General features: G+C 35.8%; 2 protein-coding genes across 10 annotated transcripts in view; one reads left to right on the plus strand and one right to left on the minus strand.

Moving 5' to 3' along the window:
- Cab39l (calcium binding protein 39 like) overlaps positions 1-5,118 on the minus strand; it is a 121,672-nt gene extending 116,554 nt beyond the window's left edge. For 4 of the 5 annotated variants that reach the window (XM_078016033.1, XM_078016036.1, XM_078016032.1 and 1 more), the window contains exon 1: positions 4,962-5,115. The gene's annotated coding sequence lies outside the window, so the exon portion shown is untranslated. Of the gene's footprint in view, positions 1-4,961 lie in introns of all 5 variants that reach the window. The other variant, XM_078016037.1, reaches the window with a different exon arrangement.
- Positions 5,119-5,132: 14 nt separating this feature from the next.
- The window catches only part of Setdb2 (SET domain bifurcated histone lysine methyltransferase 2), a 43,780-nt gene continuing 32,530 nt past the window's right edge, over positions 5,133-16,382 (plus strand). For 2 of the 5 annotated variants that reach the window (XM_078016023.1, XM_078016024.1), the window contains exons 1-2: positions 5,136-5,778; positions 11,616-11,973. In XM_078016023.1, the coding sequence (XP_077872149.1) occupies positions 11,958-11,973 (16 nt within the window). In that variant the 5' untranslated portion in view covers positions 5,136-5,778; positions 11,616-11,957. Of the gene's footprint in view, positions 5,779-11,615; positions 11,974-16,382 lie in introns of all 5 variants that reach the window. The other 3 variants (XM_021729761.3, XM_013360738.4, XM_021729760.3) reach the window with 3 other exon arrangements.

Raw genomic sequence — 16,382 nt, forward strand, 5'->3', positions numbered from 1 at the left:
CACACACACACACACACACACACAAAGAAAAACAAAAAGTAAAGAGTAAAAAGGGTACCAAGGAACCACTGTTTAAGAGAAATATGAAGTACCAAGTAGGCCCTACCTGTAGTAATATAGGTCAGACATATAGTATCTGAGGAGCACAGGCTACCCTATCTTATACCACTGTATAACTGTCAAGAACTTAACAGAGTCATCAAAAGTTTGTGATTTCTAACAGAAATGACGACTTACTGAATTTTTTTCTGTGACAATATAAACTAACTTTTAAATATATATATGTATATATTTATTTATTTTACTTGTAGATGGACACAATACCTTTATTTTATTTATTTATTTTTATGCGATGCTGGAAATTGGAACCCAGTGCCTCCCATGTGCTAGGCAAGTGTTCTACCACTGAGCTACAACCCCAGTCCATAAAACTAACTTTAAAAAAAAAAATAAGCTAGGACATAAAGTTCAGCTCCCATTGTAATGTGTAACTAACCCAGGCCTGGATAAAAAATAAGGACACTGTGAAAGTTAGTGCCTTTCCAGTTAGTGGGTTTTCAGGAGAACATAATTAGCACCATTCACTCTACCTTTTGGATTGTAAAAGACTTTCCCTAGGATCTAACTACTTTCCTTTGAGTGTAAATGCCCCTGTGAGGGAGGGGAGGAGGAGCCAGTCTTCCTTACCCCACTCTGCTTCTGTAAACAGGCTTCTGCCAGAAACCTCTTTCACACAATCATGTATCTTTTTTGAACCCTTGTGCACAACCAGTATCGTTTTAGACTAGAAAATTTATGACATTAGATAGCCTATAAATATTGTGAAAAACTGGTAAGGAGTGCTCAGAATCTGGAGTGCTGATCTCTCTGGGCCGCCAGAGTAAAATAAACTTTGGTTTCTCTCACTCTTTAAGTGTCCTTGGCAGCTTCTTGCCTGATTCCTGCAACACTATTACCACTTGCAAGGACTTATCCCCTAGCACAATAGACTTGATTTTTCAGTTTAGGCCTGTGGTGAAGGGCAGGATGTAAATCAGCTATGTTGGTTCACAGTCTGGGTCTGCATGATGAGGTGGCCTGAGTAGGGGACAGGAGCGTGGGGGGGGGCGGGGGTGCTGACAGCTTGTGCTTTTACACAGGAAAGAGAGTATTGGACCCAGGGGGTGCTTAATCACTGAGTTACATATACCCTTAGCCTTTTTATACATTTATTTTGAGATAGGGTCTTTCTAAATTGCTGAGGTTCGTCTTGAACTTGCAATCCTGCTGCCTCAGTCTCCTGAGCTGCTTGAATTACAGGCATAGGCCCAGCTAAACTTTATTCTTTAACAGTCACAATTACTTTTTTAGTTTATCATAGTAGCCAAATATCTATTATTACTATTTTATTTTTTGATACTCAGGATTGAATATCCAGGGGTACTTTACCACTGAGCTGCATCCCCAGTCCTTTTTATTTGCAACTGGGCTTCGCTAAATTGCTGGAGTTGCTCTCAAAGTCACTAGGATCACAGGCATGTGCCATCTGCCTGGCTTATTATTTGCAGTACGAGGATTGAACACAGGGAGCTCTACCACTGAGATACATTCCTAACCCTTTTAATTTTGAGTCCTGTTAAATAACTCAGGTTGGTAATCCTATCTCAAGACTCTCCAGGAGCCAGAATTAACAGTTTTATTCCAGTGTCTGGCTCAAACCTGTACATTAACTAATACAAAGTCCAAGCTGAGGAATATTGGCTTTGTCAAGAATACAATGGCATATAAAATGTACAGAAAGCTGGGATTGTAGTTCAGTGGCAGAGTGATTGCCTAGCATGTGTGAGGCATTGGGTTCAATTATCAGCACCGCATATAAATAAATAAAATAAAAGGTCCATTGACAACTAAAAAAAAAAAAAGTAAAAATTTAGAGTGGCTTCATTTCAGCACTGGCAGTGAGAACAGAAAGATGAATAGGAAAGGTATTTTGGAGTTATCCAGTTGGGCAAAGGGAGAAGTAAGAATTTGGTTTTAAATTTGAGCCACATGGAAGATTCCTAGACCAATAATCAGGATAGATCTACTCAATTTGTATACAACTCTTCCTCTATCAAAAGGCCATGAGAAATGTCTGAAGTGTTTGGAGAGAAAATCTGCCATAGACTTGGGTTCATTTGCATTCAAATAATAATTTAAGGATTAGAGATTACAAAGGGGAGAAATTACAGGTTTACCTAGAAAAGGATCCCTCCATCCTTTAAAAAAAGCCAAATAGCTGGGATATAGCTCAGTGGTAAAGTTATTGCCTAGCATATACAGGGCTCTGGATTTATTCCCAGCACTGAAAGAAAAAAAAAAAAGCCCACATACATAGTACTTTAAAATTTTTCCCATTAAGTGAAACAATCTGAATGTTCCACTGTTTGTCTAAAATAGTCAGTGATTGACGGAAATCCTCATGATGCAGGCATTCACTTAGTTTTATCCATTATCACAAACTACAGTGGTCATTTTGACTTTTACAATATTTTTTAAGGCTGAGAATGCAGCTCAGTGATAAAGTACCTCTGGGTTTAATCACCAGTATCAAGAGATATATAAATAAAAATAATTTTTTAAGAGTCTGGTGTGTAGCTCAGTAGTATATACTGTGTGCTGCATTTTTAGTACCAATACCTAACACCAAAATAAACAATTTTTTAAAAATGATGATTGTACATAATTTGGTTTTTCAGTGATTGAATATATTTAAGTGTATATTTGTCTACTTTTTTTTTTTTTTTTTTTTGCAGTGCTGGGGATCAAACCCTCATGAGAAGTGCTCATAATCACCATAAAGTCTTAACTCATAATTATTAAAATGCCAAAGGCAAAACTTCCAAAACAGGTTCCATAAGCAGTTTATTGACTTTATTATATTGAATCACATAAACATTATAATATACAATCTGTCAGACTACACTACATTCACTTAAAAGGTGTTATAATTTTTTTAACTAAATAGTGCTTTACTAGATAATGGGAAAATCTAAATTTGTACATTCAATGGTATAGCACTGGAAAATCATATCTACCTTATAAATCTAAGTGAAAACTGATTTTACTTAATCATTTAACATAGCTCATACAAAACACCATTAAAAAAAATTCTAAAGATCTTCAGATTATTGTGAAATCCTGAAACAGAAAAATGATCATAAACTTGTCCTTAATATTATATGTGTGAAGTGGAAGTTACAAATAAATTTAGTCCAAACAGAAAGTCAAGTTTTCCAAAAAGGTTAAAAAATTGTTTTTCAGTTAGGCTTAAAAAATGAATATCCATATTTCTCAATCACTGTACTTTTTATTCAACAATATATGGTCTAATATGCATTCACAACAGATGAATGAGATACCAATGTTTTAGAATACATTTGCTGACTTCGGATTACATTTCCTTCTTTTTTTTTTTTTTGCTGCTAGGCATTGAATCCAAGACCTCCAGCATGCTAAGCATGTAGTGGTTGCATCACTGAAGTACATCCCCAACCCCTATGATGTTTTTTATTCATTTTTCTCCAACTTGATAATATTAACTTATAATAATATAATATTAACCCATTCTGTTCCATTATTCCCGATGTGAAACAGTTTAAAAAAACCAAACTTAAAATTGCTTGACAAATATACCACTTATGATAACTTTGTAACAATTGTTTGCAGAATTGAAAACTTGGGACTTAATGTGTTAACATGTTCTTTAGCCATCGACACAAAATTACTGATATTTGAATTATTACAACTTAGGTTTTATAAGGTTCATGAATTCAAACACAAAATTAATTTAGAGTGTCAACTACTTTTTGTTGTTGTTGTTTCTGCAAAATGCTTACATCATGTACGGTAGACTTAATAGGGTCATCAGTTAACCTTGAATAACTGAACAATAAACTGGAAGCAGATAACTTTCTCCACTTTCTTTTCATGCACGTTAAACAGCTAAAGTTAATCAAAAAAATATTGCTCTTTTGTCGGCTTGGTTCAGATCCAATAATTTTTTTTTTCCTCAAACGAAAATACAGGTGTTTTCTCTACGTAAAAACTTAAAAAAAAAAAAAAAAAGAAAGAAAGAAAGAAAAAGAAAACGAGGTAATTCTCCTTTTTTTTTTTTCCCTCCCAACCCCAAAGAACTCAGAAGGTGCTTTCCCCTACAAATGCCTCCTCCTGCTCCATGACTAAGCAACCAAGCATGGCACAGCAAATGCAAAGATTTATAACTCAAGAACACCTTGAAACCGGGGAAATAAAGATTTGAAAAAATTCTTCTTTCAGTTTCCCTGTTACTGCAAAGACTACCACTCTTAGCTTAAACAAAACAAAACAAAAAGGCTGCAGGAATGCTGGTTGCACGCTAATCAATTTTTATGTAAACGCAGAACCTGACTTTCCCTAATACAAAGGACGGCCTCACACAAATAGCAACTCTTAAGAACAGCGGTTTAGCAGCCATTGAGGCAAACGACAAAAAAAATGAAGGGTTCTTTTTCGAATTTGAAAACAGCTGGTGAGGCATCTTTCCCCTTCCATTAGCAGCCTTTTTGGTTTCTGAATCCTGCAGTCCATCAGCCAGCCTCCTTTACCAATAAAGGGGGTCGAACGGTCAGAATCTTTTCTGATCAGACTGCTGAGAAACAGCTCTCGGAAACCAAGAATTCAAAGTAGAGGCACGACAACCCCACTAAACCCAACAACGACCAACAAACCAAAGCTTGGTATCACTACAGCCACCACCACGCTCATTTCCCCTAGCCCGGGATGAAACTCGATTCAAGAAACCTGTGCTTTCAAGAAAGAAGGCGCCAAGTTTCTTCCCTCAGGTCCCTCCTCTCTCCCGTCTCTTCCCCCAGAACTCTTCTACAAGGACAGCTGCTAAATAAGCTTTCAACCACCGCAAAGCCCATTTCTAGCCACACACAAGATGGCAGCCTGACACATACCGAAGGAAACAGCTGCGCCACCACTCCAGCGATCCTGGCCTTTAGACTACGGGTAACTCCATTGGCCCGTCCAGGAAGCGCGAGACAAGACCAGAGCTCTGGCAGCCAATCAGGAGGCGGCGCGCTCGGGAAGCCGCCGCTTAGCGGGTGTGGTCAGCGAGCGAAGCTGCTGAGGTGTAGACCCGGTGGGGAGTGCGACCAATGGGCTCTGGGCCAGGTGGTGGAATGCTTTTGGTTTCCGACTCCTCCCAGTTAGTGATCGCTGTAGCGTGGCTTGGATGTTAAAGGTTGCGCGCTTGCCCCTCCCGGGCTGAGGTGAAGTGTAATAAACGGTGAAGTACTTCCTGGCCATATGGCACCTGAAGCCGCGTAGTCTCCGCGACGAGAAATTGAAGAACCTGATCCGCAGGCGAATCCAGCCTAGCTAACGGAGCAGGCGGTGCGCCACCCTCCGGTTTGGCGGGCGGCTTGGAAAACGCAGAGGAGTCGGTGTAGCTGTGGCACGGCAGTGGGTAGCTCCCTGACGGTTCCTGCAAAAAACGTCCTGGAGCCCTCCGCCGCGTGAGCAGAGGTTGCACGCCAGCCCGTGCACTCTCCCTTTCCTTTGCACCCACGTGCAGTCCCGGACTGGAGAAGGGACAGCGGTTGCTTTGAGTTCTCAATCCCTATTTCATTCTATCTTACGGTGCACAACTTAATGAGAGGTGATTCCCGTTCAGCTGGGAACCCGAGGATCTAAAAGGGGCCATAGGAAATGATCTACAGTATAAAATCCAGAAGCAGAACTTGAAGGATTAACTACTGACCCATTTCCCAGGTAAGATGACACAGCCTTAAATAAGTGAAGTCATTTTATCCAATACCCCGGAGTTTATATTAGATCCTAGGAGCTCCTGATTTCAGTAGCCATAATAAATAAAAACAGCACAGAACAGTATTTGATTTGCCGCTCTTTACCATGTGGAAATCTGCAGTGAGTTCTGCATATATGAAGGAAGGAGCCCAAGCAAAGAGGGCTAACTTTGAGGCGGTAGAGTAAACAAAACATGGGCTCTTGATACCAGGCTGTCTGGTTCCCTAATTATGTGCCACTTACAATGTGACATCCTAAGCTTCCTCATCCAAAAAAGAAAAGAAAAACGTTCCCAACACGTGATTTATACTCAAATGTCTTTACCATCCTCATAATTAAAATAGGGAACCAAGAGGAATGGTCACATTGTGTTATCCTTTTAAAAACGGAAAGGAACTATACATTGAAGCAAAAGAGACCGACTTAATTTTTCTTCAAAAATGAAAAAAATGACAAGAAAAAAAGGGAACAAATTTTAAAATCCCAGTTATCCTGAAATATTAGCATCGTCTTTCTCTGGAGGATAAATTTGTGAGTGATTTAAATTTTTTTGTTTATGATTTCCTGCATCTTGCTAATATTTTTCAGTGAGGGTTTTGTAAATTGACTTATCTTCAAATTTTAGGAAGGTGTGAATTGCACTAGAGAGAGCTTTTTTTTAAAGCTCCTAGTGTACTTAGGTGGAAATATAAGTTGGCCCTTTTCTAGAAGGCAGTGCAAGTAACACACTAAAATAGATGATTCCTTTCTGAAAATGGTACACTTGAGTACACTTTTACATTCTCCCTTGACAAAATTAGAACCTTAACAGATAAAGAGCTAGATCCAGAATCCCTGAATGCTTTTACTCCCCTGCCCTTCATCGCACTTAAGACTGGTACAGAGCCTTCAAATCTTTTTATATGAAGTTTAGTCTCTAAAGTCACATATATGTATTTAATGGAATCATTCTGCAACTTATTTCTTCTCTCCAAAATGTTTTTGCCGCACATACACGTTATTCATTGTTCATGTTATTTAGAAATCATTTATTATACCTGTTGCGTAGTACTCCAGTGTAAGTCTGAGTTGTCCTGTTAATGTGAAATCTTTCTGCCTCTTTTAGTGGTTTTCACATTAAATTCTAGTTTGTTTGATATGTGCTTTGTTCTCTTAATGGACTTTAGGTTGTTTGCAGTTTTTCATATTAACATTGCTGCAGGAAATGTCTTTGTGTTTTGTTTTGCACATGTTTTTATTTATGAAGGATATACACCTAAAAATGTAATTATTTGGTTTTAAGTTATGAACATAGTTTTAGTAGGTCCTACCAAGTTTGCTCCAAAATGTCTTTACTAATTTACCCATTCAACAATAGTTTGAGAGTTCAGTTTCCCTACAGTCTAGACCAACCCCCAAATAATATCTTAATTTTTGCACATCTGAAGACTAAAAATGACTCTTAATTTTCATTCTCTAACTTAATGTTGGAATAGCTATTCATGTTTATTAACTTATATACTTTATATCAATTACTATATTTTTAAAACTACCTGATTTTCTATAGGATCACTTTAATGATTTAAGGAATTCTTTATATGTCCTGAACACTGTGTACTTTTTTTTTAATATGAGAGAATTTTTATTTTATTTATTTTTTTAGTTTGCAGCGGACACAACATCCTTGTTTGTATGTGGTGCTGAGGATGGAACCCCGGCCAGACACCTGCCAGGCAAGCGGGCTACCGCTTGAGCCACATCCCCAGCCCACTTTTTTTTTTTTTTTTTAAACCAGAGAAGAGTCTTGTTACCCATGCTTTTTTAAACAAGCAGGGGTCTTGTTGTGTTACCCATGCTGGCCAGTTTATGTGATCCTGACTTAGCCTGCCAAGTAGCTGGGACTGCAGGCATGCATTATCACACCTGGTTGATATCCTATATAATTTTTTAAAAAGTTTTTCTACCAGGTTTTGATAGTCTATATCAAATTAAGGAGGTTCTCTTTTATTCCTAGTTTGCTAAGCACCCTCACTGTCCCCAAGTGATTGACTCCCTATCTCCACTTCCTTGCCATGTACTAGGACTGAAACCAGGGTTGTTCTACCATTGTACTATGTCCCTAGTTCTTTTCATTTTTCTGTTTTGAGGCAAGGTCTAATTAAATTACTGAGTCTGGCCTCAGACTTGAAATCCTCCTGAGTGCATGGGATTACAGTCATGTGCCACCATGCCAGGCTTCAAAGTGATTAATTTTTGTTGAAAACTTTTCCTTTGTTTTTCATCTAAGACCACAGTTTTCCTCTATTTATCTGTTAATGTAAGAATTTGAACTGATAACTTTTCCAGTGTTAAAATTCTTGAGTATTCCTGAGTCTTACTCTAATCTTACTATACCACTGGATACCTTTATGTAACATTTTTAAATTTATACCTGGAAGTGATTTTGGCCTTGAGTTTTTTTCCTACAATTCAGATTATACTAATTTCATAAAAAGAGTTGAATATTTTTCTGTATCTTTCCTACTTTGAAACAGTTTGTATAGAATAGAAAATTGCATTCCTTAAAAGCTTTGTACAGTTCATCTACAACTTCATGGACCTGCTATATTGGGAATGAGGGGATGGGACTGTGTGGCCTGCAACTCTGGTTAGATCTTTATTGGTTATTTTGTTTGTTTGTTTGAATTATTGTTTTACTATGCCCACAGCCCAAGATCTTTATTGTTTTCATTTCTTTTTATGCTTATTTATCTAGATGGTATTTTACTTCTTGAGCCCATTTGGATTTTTTTGTGGGGCTTTTATTGTTTGTTTGTTTGTTTCTTGGTACCAGGAATTGAATCCAGGGGTTCTTAATCACTGAGCCACATCCTTGTCCTTTTTTATATTTTATAATTTGAGACAGGGTCTTGCTAAGTTGCTGAGGGCCTCGCTAATTTGCTATGGCTTGCTTTGAACTCATGATCTTCCTGCCTCAGCCTCCTGAGCTATTGGGATTACAGGTGTGCACTATTGTGCCTGGCTTGAGCCCATTTGGTATTTCATATTTTCCTCGAAAATTTCAGTTCACATGTGTATTGCTATAATGTTATTTGAACTTTAGCGTATTTAAAAATCTTTTTAGTGTATACACAGATATACCTTTCATTTATTGTTTATTTTGTTTCTCTTTTCTCAGCTTCAATTTAATTATTATGTGAATAATTTTAATTTTCTCATTTTCTAGTGAAAAAACTCATTTAAGGCTTAACTATTTCTCTGTATGTTGTTCTGACAGAACCCTTTCTTCAGGTTTGATATATATTATTTCAGCTGATCTCCATTTCTCAATATTTAAAAATTTTTGAATATTGATATTTTTTAAAGCTTTGCTGTCCTCTGTAAATAATAGGTTATTTGGAAATTTGTTTTTTATAAATTTCAGACGAGATCGGGCACGTTCAGGTGGTATGGCCGTACACATGTTTTTTATAAATTTCAAGAGAATAGTGTAAGGTAGAGCTTAACTTAATGTTAATTTTGATTTTTACTTATATTCAGTGACAGATCTATGTCACATAGTTCTTTTGGAATTTGTTGAAAACTACTTTTGGTATCAGAGATCTTGGAAAGAAATAGAATTATGAGTTCATACCTACTTTCCTTTAACATTTTGTATTTGGTTTATCTGGTGAGAAGTCTCATTACCAATCTTATACATGTTCCTTTTAGATAATGTAGATTTTTCTTAAAATTTCTAATACTGCCTTTATTATGTGTATTCTGAAACTTACCACAGATTGTTTACTGGTTTATATTACCGATTGTGTCGTAGTTAGCACTCAGTGGACTCGGTGGTCCTATTTGTATTTCAGTTCTGAGAATTTCTTAGTCAGTATTGTCTCATGTACATTCTCTCTGTTTTGTATTTCCTCTTGTTTCTTTGCTCTGGGTTCTCCATAAACTGCACAGTTCAGTCTTTCAGATTACTAATTAGCTGTTCATGTGAGTCTGTTCTCTTATTCAGCCATCTATTAAATTTGTTTTAGCAATTGTTTTTGTGTCTCAGATTTCTAATTGGTTAGTTTTCAAAACTGTATGTTAATTCATGGACGAGGTTTTCTTCTTTAGTTCTTTGAGGATATTAAATATAATCACATTTGTTTTAAAATTATTTTCAGTGTTCTGTATTAATACTTGTATAATGAGCTTGTGAAGTCTCATTTTTATGGGATAGCCTTCTTCAGATGTTTGAAGATTCTTACTTGAGCACTTATGTGTCCTGAGAAGTTTCTTGTGCATCTTCTTGTGTTGTGAATGGTTGCCATTATCCCTGCAGCTTCTCATCTGTTTCCTTTCCCCAGAGAGGCCTCACAGACTTGGTCTATGGAGAGTTCCTTTGTTTTCAGCATGACTGTCTATCTAATACACACACACACACACACCCCTATATATGTTTTAAAGTCTTCCAATATTTTTATGATTTATGGAAATGACAGAATAATTTATTAAAGTTCTTGGTGATTCTCAAGATGTTAACTAACGTTTTGAGGATAGAACTTTTGATTCCATTCTTTTTTTATATTTATTTTTTAGTTACAGGCGGACACAATGTCTTTACTTTATATGGTACTGAGGATCAAACCCAGTGCCACACACATGCGAGGCAAGCAATCTACCTCTAAGCCACAATTCCAGCCCTGATTCCTTTTTGATCTGTTAGTTCTACCACTAGGTATATATCCTAAGGAAATAATCAGATACTCATAAATATATTGTTCCAGCATTATTTGTTATACTGGAAAATAATAATCTAAAAATGTTTCCATGTCTGAAATAGAGGTTTATTTACATTAGTAATTAATAATTTATTAAAATTTAATTACTAAAATCCTATATTTTTCCCCCCAGTATTGGGGATTGAATCCAGGATCTCACAAATGGTAGGCAAGTGCTGCTCTACCTTTGAGTTACAACCTCAGCACTGGATTTGGTTTTTGTTTTGTTTATTCTAAGAATTGAACTCGGGCATTCTACCACTAAGCTATCTCCCAAGCCCCCCCCCCCCCGCCCCTTTTTTTTTTTTTTTAAATTTTGAGACAGGGTCTTGCTAAGTTGCCCAGTTTGGCCTCAAATTTGTAATCCTTCTGCCTCAGCCTCCCAAGTAGCTGGATTATAGATGTGCACCATTGCACCTGGCTCTTAACATACTTTAATGTGTGGATTATTTACCGAAGTATATAACCATTGAGTCATGTAAAAATATTAATGATGTGGGAGGGTGCCTGATGTTACTAGTGAAAAAGTATAAAAATTCTATAATCTATACTTTTAAAAATTACATACTAAAAGGATAGTAATAATTGCTAGTATTAACTGAATCCTTCACTTCTGTCAGGCACTATTCTAAGTGATTATTAAGTCTTATCCATACAGTAACCTATAAGGTAGTTAGCATCATTATCCCTGTTTAAACATTTTTACAAAGTATAAAATGGGAATAGTTTGCTGGTTATTAATGTAATAAAACGTTAATGGCCATATTATATATGGGTGATAATATCATGGGTGATGCTCAGTAATTTTCCTAATTTTGGTAATTTATACATTTTGTAATAGTTTATGCTATTTTAAAAGAGCTGTTGTTAAAACTATCTTTTTTCCCTGTGTGTTTTGTTCTTTATAAATATATACCAGTAAAAATGGGAGTTCATAATCCACTTGAATCAAAATGTGAAATATGATATGTCAAGAACTATGTAATGTTTTGAACAACCAACAATAAAAATTTAAAAATAAATAAAAAAATAAATATATACCATTCTTTATTGTTTTTGTTACAGAATGTTTCATGTACTTTGAGGACCAAAAGATGGAGTTGGTTTTTATCTTTAAAAAGATATTGTCAATGATCTGATACAACTATATATTCACTCAATGAAGATGCATGGACCTGTCTTTTGGTTGGACTAGTGGTCATTTATGACAGTTTCTTCAACCAGTTTCTATTTGAAAATTCAAATATCAAAGAATATTGGGTTAAACATGGCATAATGTTGTGAAGACTACAGATTTCATAAAGACTACAATTGGATTCCAGGAATATTCTCCAATCAAAGTGATTGATATCAATCTTTTGATAACTTAATTTTGAAGAATTTTATATTAATAAACAACTTCAAAAGATGGAAGAAAAAAATGGTAGGTTTGAAGAACTTGTTGTTAAACTTTAAAGTTTATAGACAAATTGTGGAATTTTCAAGGTTTTTCATTAATTGACTTTTTGAATTAGAGGACATTAAGGACTTTTTTCCTCAGGTAGCTACCAGTTTTGATTGCCTTTATACCTAATTGCTAATCAGGAATTTTAAATCAGAACTCTAATGTTATTTTAAAATACACTTTACTTTTAAGATGTTCTTAGTTTTACAGAAAAATCAAGAAGATGGTTGAGAGAGTTCCCATACATCCAGTACCCAGTTTCACCTATGATTAACATCTTTCATTTAGATGATAAATGTTATGATTTATAAGCCAATATTGATACATTATTATTAAATAAACTCCATAGTCTATTCAGTATTTATGTAACCTCTTTTTCCATTCCAAGATTCCATTCATTATACCACATTTTATTTCCTTTTCATGTCTTCGGCTCCTTTTGGCTATGGTAGTTTCTCAGATTATTCTTGTTATTGGTTTTGTATCCAGATACTTTTATTTGATGCCCCTCTTTTGTAATTATTGTCTGACGTTTTTCTTATGATTAGACTGTGATTTGGAGGAGTAAGGTTACAGAGGTAAAGTGCCATTTTCAACACATCGCAACAAGGGTACATGCTTTGAACATGATTTCTCTCTGTTGATATTGAGCTTGATTACTTGGCTAATTTAGGTGTGTTGCTAGGTTTCTCTACTAAAAAGTCATTCCCCCCCACCATCCCCTACCATACTCTTTGGAGTACTTTTTGCATACTTTTTGCAGCCCACACTTATGAAGTAAGGATTTATGCTCCCCCAGGTTGAGAGGAAAATATCTGTGTGAACAAATTGGAATTCTCTTGCAAGAGAAATTTTTGTCTTTTTTTCCCCATTTATTTGTTCAAGTAATCATTTATTTATAAATTGACTGATGGGTGCTTATTTTACATTTGGGTTACAATTCAGAACTAATTTATGTATTTTCTTCCTCAAGTTGCCCCAGGTTTGGCTCTTGGGAACTGTTTAAGATAGCTCTTATGTCCTTTGACTCATCCCCATCAGTGTAGATATTTTTTACTTATTTTTGTTTTATAGCACTTTTTAATTTTCTGTCACTAGAAGATGTTCCATGCTTACCTTGTATATTTCTTAAAACAGTCCTAGAATTAGCTATTCCTTGAATGGTTCCTTTTATTGGACAATGGTACTAGAAATCAATATCTGGGCATAAGTATATTCGTTGTATGTGTCCTTGTTTATAGACTTTCTCACCTGACATGCATTATCAGATATGTACATATACACATGTATCTAAACATTTATAGCTACATGTATATTAACCTAAACATAAAAGTATATTATTTTCAACTCTAGTCCATTACCACATGTATCATTCTAGTCTCCTATCCTTGCTAATCTATAAATTCCTACTCTAGTAGTAAGAAACTTGGTACCCACTGTCTGCTATCTATTTATTTAACTGACCAATTCCAGTGTATATGAATAGATTTATCAGAATTGTAAACCTATTCCAAGTTCAGCACCTTTTCTACCCAGCTATTTAGTGTGGTCTATTTGTTATTACAATTAGATTGTCTTCATAGACTACATTCCTTACTGGAATCCCTGACCTCCTAAATGAATTTTCTAAAATTTGCATACATTAAGGTTCATTATTATCTTAAAATTCTATGCACTGCCAGGCGGTGGCACATGCTTGTAATCCCAGCTGCTCAGGAGACTGAGTCAGGAGTATCGTGAGTTTAAAGCTAGCCTCAGCAACAGTGGCCAGGCACTTAGCAACTCAGTGAGACCCTGTCTCTAAATAAGACACAAAATAGGGCTGGGGTTGTGGTTCAGTGGTCAAGTGCCCCTGGGTTCAATCCCTGGTACCAAAAAAAAAAAAAAAAAGAATTTTAAAGCCACATATTAAAATATATTTGTACCAATAGAACACAATGTGTTTTTTTTGTTTTGTTTTGTTTTTTTGAGGCTGGCTTTGAACTCCTGATACTCCTGACTCAGCCTCCCAAGCAGCTGGGATTACAGGTGTGCGCCACTATGTCCAGCTCTGTGGCTTTTGATACCCTCTAGGTCTAGAATAATGTATGTTTCTGTGACCTGAGATCATTATCAGTGTATTTAGTAAGTGTTCCATAAATTTTCATCTAGTAAATGAATTCACATCAATATGATTCATGAATATTACCCTTTTACAAAGACTGTCTTTGAGTTTGGGAGACATATAGTATAACTACATAATTTACAAAGCTGTTATACTTCTTGCTTTATAGTTATTTTCTTGTACCTAATTATATAGGAAAGTACTAGCATGTTTGGTACTAGCATGTACTAGCATGATAACTACTGAGAATAGTTATCAGATGGTATCCTTCAATTCTGAAGACAAGTAGCAAAATTAATCTTCAAGTATCTACTCCTGTATTTTTTGTTAAATATTTATAGTGAATTATATTCAAATATTTCCAGGATTGTAACTCTGAGAATGCATACAATATACAAATAAGATCAACAGCAAGAAACTAAAATTGTCCCCATTGTAGTTGTCATCCACATAGGCTACAGTTGAAATCAAAGACACTATGATGTTTCTTTTTAGGACTATTCATTTAGTGTCAGGTTGCACAGAAGATGTTAATTGGATTTATTAGTTTGATTCATCAGAATGTTTGGTACCTCTTCTTGCTAAATATTAAAGGTTTACATAGCAAGAAGACAGAAAAATGATCAGAGAGACATGAAGAACAAATGCTATTTTAATGAGAATTAAAGCTAAACAGTATGAGATAATAAAGATATAGGAACAGTATTTTTTAAAACCTAGAGCAAATAAATATGATTTGCTTAGTGACATTTATTTCACATAGAAGTGAATGTTATATTTGATTGACTTTATTTTCTTAAATTAATTCAAGGGTGGTGGTGCTGGGATCCAATCTATAGCCTTATATATCAGCAGGAGCTGAACTATACTCCCAGTCTGTTTCCTTAAATTATATTGCTATTGTCTTCTTTATTAAATGATTCTAAGATTAACGAGTTAATATGATACTTTTTAGGTAATTTTGTTTTAAGTATTTCCTATCAGAATAATTTAGTAATAACATATTGGCATTTCTAAGAAGTTTTAAATAGTAGTCACTAAAAACCAAATTTAATAAGTCCCAAATACTGTCTTTTAGCATCACCACTTCTCTTCAGTTCAGGATGGAATTGTATATGATTCCAGAAGGGTGTGTGTGTGTTTGTTTTTGCAGTGCTGGGGATGGAACTCAAAGCCTCTGAGTGCTGGGCAAGTGCTCTGAAGTGCAGCCCTGACCTTCAGAAACATGTCTACCCCCACCACATAGGCACACTTTCTATCTCCTTCCTTCATTGTTCTCTTAATTTTTTGTTTTTTGTAGTACTGGAGATTAAACCCAGAGTCTTGCACATGCTGGGCAAGCACTCCACAACTGAACTACATTCCCAGCCCTTTTTATTTTATTTTTTAAATTTTGAAATATATTTTTCTAAGTTGCTGAGGCTGACCTTGAGTTTGCGATCCTCCTGCCTCAGCCTTCTGAGTAGCTGGGATTATAGGGTTGTATCACTTGCCCTGGTTCCTGTAGAAGATTTTAATGCTAATTATTAAAAGGTATTTTAATTTTATTTTTTTAGCATGACTTTTAACTTAATTGGTTGATTTTTTTTGTTTTGTACGTATGGTACTAAAGATCAAGCCAGGGCCTTGAAAGTGCCAGACAAGTATTCCACCACTGATATATATCCACAGCCCAATTAACTTACTTTTTATTTTTTCTTTTGTGTGTGTGTGTGTGTGTGTGTGTGTGTGTGTGTGTGTGTGTGTGCGTGCTGGGAATTGAACACAGGGTCTTGTGCACAATAGATAAGCATTCTACTTCTGAATTACAACCCCAAACCTAGTTAATTTTTTTGCAGGGGTTGGTGCCAGGGATTGAACTCAGGGGCTCTTAACCACTGAGCCACATCCCCAGTCCTTTTTCTTTTATTATTTTGAGGTCTAAGTTGCCATGGGATTCACTAAGTTATGAGGCTGGCTTCAAACGTGGCAATCCTCCTGCCTCAACCTCCCCAGCCGCTGGGATTATAGGTGTGTGCCACCGTACCTGTCTCTAGTTAATTCTTTCTATTTTTATTAAATTTATTTGTTTATTTATTCTAGTTAGGTATATATGACATCAGAATGCATTTTATTTCATTGTACACAAATGCAGCACAACTTTTAATTTCTCTGGTTGTACATGGTGCAGCACCACACCATATGTGCAATCATACATGTACCTAGGGTAATGACATCCATTGCCTTCCATCTTCTTTCTTGCCCCCATACTCCCTCCCCTTCTAGTTAATTTTTTAACGAACGT

The sequence above is a fragment of the Ictidomys tridecemlineatus genome, chromosome 6 (assembly GCF_052094955.1).
Source record: "Ictidomys tridecemlineatus isolate mIctTri1 chromosome 6, mIctTri1.hap1, whole genome shotgun sequence".
Classification (NCBI taxonomy): Eukaryota; Metazoa; Chordata; class Mammalia; order Rodentia; family Sciuridae; genus Ictidomys; species Ictidomys tridecemlineatus.